We start from the raw sequence: 7078 nt of genomic DNA, 5'->3' as shown, positions 1-7078 counted from the left end.
CCTAGAGGTACTGGTAAGGTTGAGAGGCGGCGGAGCGGACTGTTGTTAGCATAGATATGAAAACATTGATGGTGGAAGTGGAAGGGGGCCTAGTCTTTGGGGGAATTCTGGAGGCGATATTGTAGGGGCAGGACAAGGTGGCATTGCTGTACATGTGCAAGCTGCAGTTGTTTAGGTAAGTATGAAATCACACAAGGGCAGTTCCAGAGAGCTGCACAACAGAGGTGAGGCAATGAAAGAGGGTGGTGTGACCCACCTGGTCTAAAAACTGGATGAGGACAAAGAGGGATAATGCAGCACAGTCACAATCACCGAACATGTTGTTGATTCCTTTAGCCAGAGCCATTTCGGAACTGTCAGAAGGGTAGAAGTTCATTTGAATGGATTCAAACAGGACCTTTTATTATGACCATAGTGCTAAAACCATACATTTAGTCATCCACTTGGCATCAAGTCATATTGATGCATGTTGTAACAAGATGCCTGCTCTGTACTTTGACACCAATTTCTTTATGCTTATTATTATTTCAGATACATATGGGGTGACTGCAATGGAAAAGAAAATCGGACGGAGTGTCAAATGGTCTGCCGATGCTCTATCGCTTGTTTTGCATTACCACTTAAGATGTAGTTCACCCCCGTAATCTGCAATATTTCTTGAACTCTATAAACACTCAGAAATCATTCTTGCTTCTTCATGTTCTTTTTAATTCGATTTTTATGGCACATGTAAGACTTGACATTATATTTACCAGTTTAAGACAATGTATTGTGATAGATCACAACCGTCTGTATGTAATACATGTATTTGCCTTTGACTGGCAGAACATCTTACACTGTGGCCAGCTGTTAGCCCAGCCTTCGAGCTAATGAAAACAGAATTTTATAAAATAAACATTTTTTTTCTGAAGATAAAACATACGGAATTGTATGAACTCGTGATTTATTACTTTGGCACAATTGTTGTTTAAAACTAAAATACATCTGACAGTCTTGTTTTAAAAGGTACACTGTATGCGAATCCCTCATTTGAATACACGAAAAATACTTAACCTGTCATTTCTCCATACTTTAAACAATATGGCATTGCAATCCCTGCACGGCAAGAATCTTTCAGTTTCAGCTGGCTGGAGATCGATTGTCTTATCCTGCAATCAATCTTGCACTGATCACACGTGTTGATTACAGGCCTGTCACTACCATGTAGTGATTGTGATGCCGTATTCTCTTGTCCTTCTAGATCTTATTTTTGGCATTCTTTGAAAGGGTAGGCAGGGGTATTGGAGCTACTTACAAAACCTGTGCATAATGACGCAACAATAGTTACTTGCAGTACAGTAACTAAGTTACTTATTCACGGGAGCGCCGGCTGGTATTTGTGAGTGGCAAATGTAGCCGAAAAAAAAATAATGGTATCCTACAAAGAAAGTTGACAGTAGTTAAAACCTTGATACTGCAGTGGTTATTTCATTTAGTCAGTGGCAAGAAGGGCTTGTAATGTACACATTCAGATTCCTTATAAGACGACAACAGAAACACCAGCCGATACCCAACACAGAGCCACTGACGATACTACTAGCCATTAGAGCAACAAAATAAGTGCAATGATGTATGAGCAGTCCAAATATTTTTTTTTTCCTCCGAACGTAGTTCTGAACATAATCTCTTACAGAACATAAAATGATCCAAACACGTACGTATAAATACAAATTCATAGAAATTACAACACAGAATAGATATTTATATATTTCATGTATAGTTTATGCATACAGCAACATTCAAATGTATTGTCCTATGCTTGCGCTTTAGGTGCTGACAGACACACTGGCTTTGTACAAGAATGTTAAAGACTGTGTTGTTTTGCACCCTGAAAAGTAAAAGAAAGTTTAAAATATCGCACAAATATAAAAATATGTTTTGTGTAAATGATAGGATGAATTTTGATTTGTTTCTTTAAAAAAAAATTATTAAAATGACATCTAAACAAAGCCTACTTGTGAACAGTTCATGATATCATACTAGAGTTTCTGGTAGCGAATCTGCATTGTCCGCAGACAGGAGCTCCCAGATTTGCCATCGTTCTCTCTGCCATTCCACCCAGTCAGGCTCTGCTAAGTTCTTACTGTTCTGACTGTCTGTCTGACTGGACCAGCTCCTATTCTCGTCATTGCATGAAACTGAGGCCTGCTGCTCAGGCTTGGGCGTTGACTGCTCGGGCGATGCTGCCTTTAGTTCTGCTGCCGGAGCTGAACTTTGCTGAGTCTTTTGAAGTCTTGACAGAGCTTGTTCTTGAGGTGCACCAGCTTTACTAGAAGTCAGAGAACTTTGCCTCAACGCACCGGGATATGGAGGAGGGGGTCGAGTCTCATTTCTGTTGATGTCCCCGTGCTTAAAATGGGTCAGCCATAGTTTCTTGTGCAAGAAAGAGGTTTCGGAGGTTTTCTGAGGAATTTCTTCTGCGCTTCCCGTGGAACACTGGTCACGCCTGGGGCACAAGGATTCCAGGCTCAGTTGCACATGTTTCTTACTTCCTGCCACTTGAGGGCTACTGCAAACACGGCTCACAGGAGCGTGAGACCTGCATTCAGGGGCACCTGCAGTTGTATGAGTTCTTCGCACAGGCTCCTTTGTATTGTCTAGAGACAAGGTGGAAGAGGCCTGAGCTACAGGCCAGTCCGCTGTGAGATTCCCCTGTGACAGAGAACACTGTCTTTGCTGTAACGCACTGCTTTGGTAAATATCTCCATACGAACCTAGGTGAGAAGGAATAAGAAACAGCTATAGAATTTGCATTAAAACATCAATCTTACAATACCTGTACTATGCTGTCTAACGCAATTCAGTGTGGAATTGAGGGAAAATAGCATTTGGAAAATTCAGCAACATTTGTGCCTTAAATTTGTTTTAATGAAATTGTATCTTCCTCGTTATTCATTAACAATGTAATACACTTCAGTTATGTGAAGAGACTAGAGAAGCTGGGATTGTTCTCCTTCGAGCAGAGAAGGTTGTTCAAAATTAAGTCAGGTGTTGATAGATTAAATAAGGAGAAAATGTCACTGGCAGGAAGGTTGCTAACCAGAGAACACAGATTTAAGTTAATTGGCAAAAAAACAGAAACAAGACAAGGGAAATCTTATTTACACAGCGAGTTATGATTTGGAATGCACTGCCTGAAAGAATGGTGGAAACAGATTCAATAGTAACTTTCAAAAGGGAATTGGATAAATGCTTGAAAAGGAAAAATTTGCAGGACTCTGGGGAAAGAGCAGGGAATGGGACTAATTGGATTGCTCTTTCAAAGAGTCGCCACGATGGACTGAATGGCCTCCTTCTGTGTTGTATGATTTTATGATGCAGGAGAAAGCTGCTCACATTAGGTTCCAGATGTTATGAGGTAGCAAAAATCAACCTTATGACTGGAATAAGTAATCATGATTTTGAAAATGTTTGCAAATTGGGTGTAAGAAGTAGGCTTTTGGAGTCCAAGATTCCCAAGAGATTATAAGAGTAAGAGAACTCACAAATCCTACAACTTGTATTAATATACGCTATATAACCTAATAGGATACTACAGAATAAGTTAAAATTATTATTGGTTGAAAAAAAAAATCATACATTTTAGTAAATGTCACCTCTCAAGTCTTTTAAGAGTTAGTCACTGTTATAAACTATTGAACATGCAAGTGTAAGATGTGTCGCTATGGCATATATTCTTCATCCCTCCTGAACAATGATATTCTCAGTCGTTCTTTTCATAGAATTGTAGAAATTTACAGCATGGAAGGAGGCCATTTTGGCCCATCATGTCCACGCCGGCCGACTAAGAGCTATCCAGCCTAATCCCACATTCCAGCTCTTGGTCCGTAGCCCTGTAGGTTACTGCACTTTAAGTGCACATCCAAGTATTTTTTAAATATGCTGAGGCTTTTTGCCTCTACCACCCTTTCAGACAGTGAGTTCCAGACCACCACCACCCTCTGAGTAAAGAAATTTCCCCTCATATCTCCTCTATACCTCCCCCCAATTACTTTAAATCTATGCCCCCTGGTTGTTGACCTCTCTGCAAGGGAAACAGGTCCTTCCTATCCAGGCCCCTCATAATTTTATACAACTCAATCAGGTCTCCCCTCAGCCTCCTCTGTTCCAAAGAAAATAGACACAGCATCTCCAATCTTTTCTTATAGCCAAAATTCTCCAGTCCAGGCAACATTCTTGTAAATCTCCTCTGCACCCTTTCCAGTGCAATCACATCTTTGTTGTAATGTGGTGACCAGTACTGCACACAGTACTCCAGCTGTGGCCTAACCAGTGTTCCACAATAGGACAAATATAACATATTCTATAATACACAGAAAAAATGACCGATATATCTCATTGCCCTGTGTCCTTGCAAACTACGGACCCATCTCCCATTCGCCTTTCATCTCAAAAGTCCTTGAATGGGCTGCTGCTAAATCCATGCTCACTTTCCCACCACCTCCCTGTTTGAAGTCAAGTAAAACGAAAATCGGGAGAACATGAGCAGGATTAGGCCAATTGGCCCCTGGAGCCTGCTCTGCCATTTAATAAGATCATGGCTGATCTGATCATGGACTCAGTTCCACTTCCCTGCCCGCTCCCCATAATCGTTTGCTCCCTTATCGCTCAAAAATCTGTCTATCGCCACCTTAAATATATTCAATGACCCAGCATCCACAGCTCTCTGGGGCAGAGAATTCCACAGATTTACAACCTTCTGAGAGAAGAAATTCCTCCTCATCTCAGTTTTAAATGGGCGGCCCCTTATTCTGACACTATGTCCCCTAGTTTTAGTTTCCCCTATGAGTGGAAATATTCTCTCTGCATCCACCTTGTCAAGCCCCCTCATTATCTTATATGTTTCGATAAGATCACCTCTCATTCTTCTGAACTCCAAGGAGTATAGGCCAAACCCCTTACTCAACTTATCTTCATAAGTCAACTCCTTCATCTCCGGAATCAACCTAGTGAACCCGCTCTGAACAGCCTCCAATGCAAGTATATCCTTCATTAAATACGGAGACCAAAACTGTACACAGTACTCTAGGTATGGCCTCACCTATACCCTGTACAGTTGTAGCAGGACTTATCTGCTTTTATACACTATTCCCCTTGCAATAAAGGCCAACATTCCATTTGCCTTCCTGATTACTTGCTGTACCTGCATACTAACTTCTTGTGTTTCATGCACAAGGACCCCCAGGTCCCTCTGTACTGTAACACTTTGAAATTTTTCTCCATTTAAATTGTAATTTGCTTTTCTATTTTTTCTGCCAAAGTGGATGACCATTTTCCCACATTATACTCCATCTGCCAGATTTTTGCCCACTCACTTAGCCTGTCTCTATCCCTCTGCATATTTTTTGTGTCCTCCTCACAATGTGCTTTCCCATCCATCTTTGTATCATCAGCAAACTTGGCTACATTACGCTAGGTCCCTTCATCCAAGTCATTAATATAAATTGTAAATAGTTGAGGCCCCAGCACTGATCCCTGCGGCACCCCACTAGTTACTGTTTGCCACCCGGAAAATGACCCATTTATCCCGACTCTCTGTTTTCTGTTGGTTGGCTAATCCTCTATCCATGCTAATATATTACCCCAACCCCGTGAACTTTTATCTTGTGCAGTAACCTTTTATGTGGTACCTTATCGAATGCCTTCTGGAAATCCAAATACACCACATCCACTGGTTTCCCCTTATCCACCCTGCTCATTACATCCTCAAAGAACTCTAGCAAATTCGTCAAACATGATTTACCTTTCATAAAACCATGCTGGCTCTAGTTGATTGAATTATGCTTTTCCAAATGTCCCACTATGGCTTCCTTAATAATGTACTCTAGCATTTTCCAACGACAAACATTAGGCTAACTGGTCTATAATTTCCTGTGTTTTGTCTGCCTCATTTTTTAAATAGGGGCATTACATTTGTGGTTTTCCAATCCACTGGGACCACCCCAGAATCCAGGGAATTTTGGTAGATTACAATCACTGCATCCATTATCTCTGCAGTCACCTCTTTTAAGACCCTAGGATGTAAGCCATCAGGTCCAGGGGACTTGTCCGCCTTTAGTCCCATTATTTTACCAAGTACTACTTCATTAGTGATAGTGATTGTATGAAGTAAATCCCTCCCTATAGTCCCTTGATTATCCACTACTGGGATGTTTTTAGTGTCTTCTATTGTGAAGACCGATACAAAATATTTGTTCAACGTCTCTGCCATTTCCCTGTTCCCCATTATTAATTCCCCAGTCTCATCCTCTAGCGGATCAACATTTACTTTAGCCACTCTTTTCCTTTTTAGTACCTGTAGAAACTCTTACTATCTGTTTTATTTTTCATGCTAGTTTACTCTCATAATCTATCTTCCCTCTCTATCATTTTTTTAAATCGTTCTTTGCTGGCTTTTAAAAGTTTCCCAATCCTCTGGCCTCCCACTAGTGTTGGCCACATTGTATGTCCTCGTTTTCAATTTTATACCCTTCCCTATTTCCTTATTTAGCCACCTTAGAGAGGTGTTTAATGGGAGGCTGAGTCGATATCACCCCTTTTACACTATTGTCTGAAGTGTAAATTACCCTCTGAGTTTTGTCATTGTTTCAGACAGGGCACCATGTTGAAGCAATGCATTACATCTTAGGGAGGTAAAATTGGACATTTACTTAAGTTTACTTAAAGAAGGAAACCTGCCGTTCTTACCCAGTCTGGCCTATATGCGACTCCAGTCCTCACACCATCATGGTTGACACTTAGTGCTCTCTGAAGTGGCCTAGTAATCTACTCAGTGGTATCAAAACACTGCAGCAGTGCCCACCACCACCTTCTAGGACAAATTAGGGTTGGTCAATGAATACCAGCCTTGTCAGTGATGCCCACATCCTGAGAATTAATATATTAAATATATATATTGTACCTCCTATTGGGAAGCCTATTGGTCTAGTCTGTAATCGTGGTCATAACTGTTCTGCCTTTCAGCTACCAAAGGATGCAGAGTGGGCAGAGTGCTCCAAGAAGTTAAAAACAGAAAAGAATCAAAAGAGTACTGAAAATG

The 7078-nt window shown here is 41.0% G+C and overlaps 1 protein-coding gene across 4 annotated transcripts in view; it reads right to left on the bottom strand.

Moving 5' to 3' along the window:
• Positions 1-694: 694 nt before the first annotated feature.
• Positions 695-7078, bottom strand: part of LOC139276258 (rho GTPase-activating protein 6) — a 686192-nt gene continuing 679808 nt past the window's right edge. For all 4 annotated transcript variants that reach the window (XM_070893980.1, XM_070893981.1, XM_070893982.1 and 1 more), the window contains one exon: positions 695-2753. In XM_070893980.1, coding sequence (XP_070750081.1) covers positions 2014-2753 — 740 coding nt within the window. In that variant the 3' untranslated portion in view covers positions 695-2013. The remainder of the gene's footprint in view (positions 2754-7078) is intronic.

Source organism: Pristiophorus japonicus, chromosome 11, assembly GCF_044704955.1.
Source record: "Pristiophorus japonicus isolate sPriJap1 chromosome 11, sPriJap1.hap1, whole genome shotgun sequence".
Classification (NCBI taxonomy): Eukaryota; Metazoa; Chordata; class Chondrichthyes; family Pristiophoridae; genus Pristiophorus; species Pristiophorus japonicus.
Note: the sequence above shows the minus strand (reverse complement) of the source record. Positions and strands in the feature narration are given on the sequence as shown.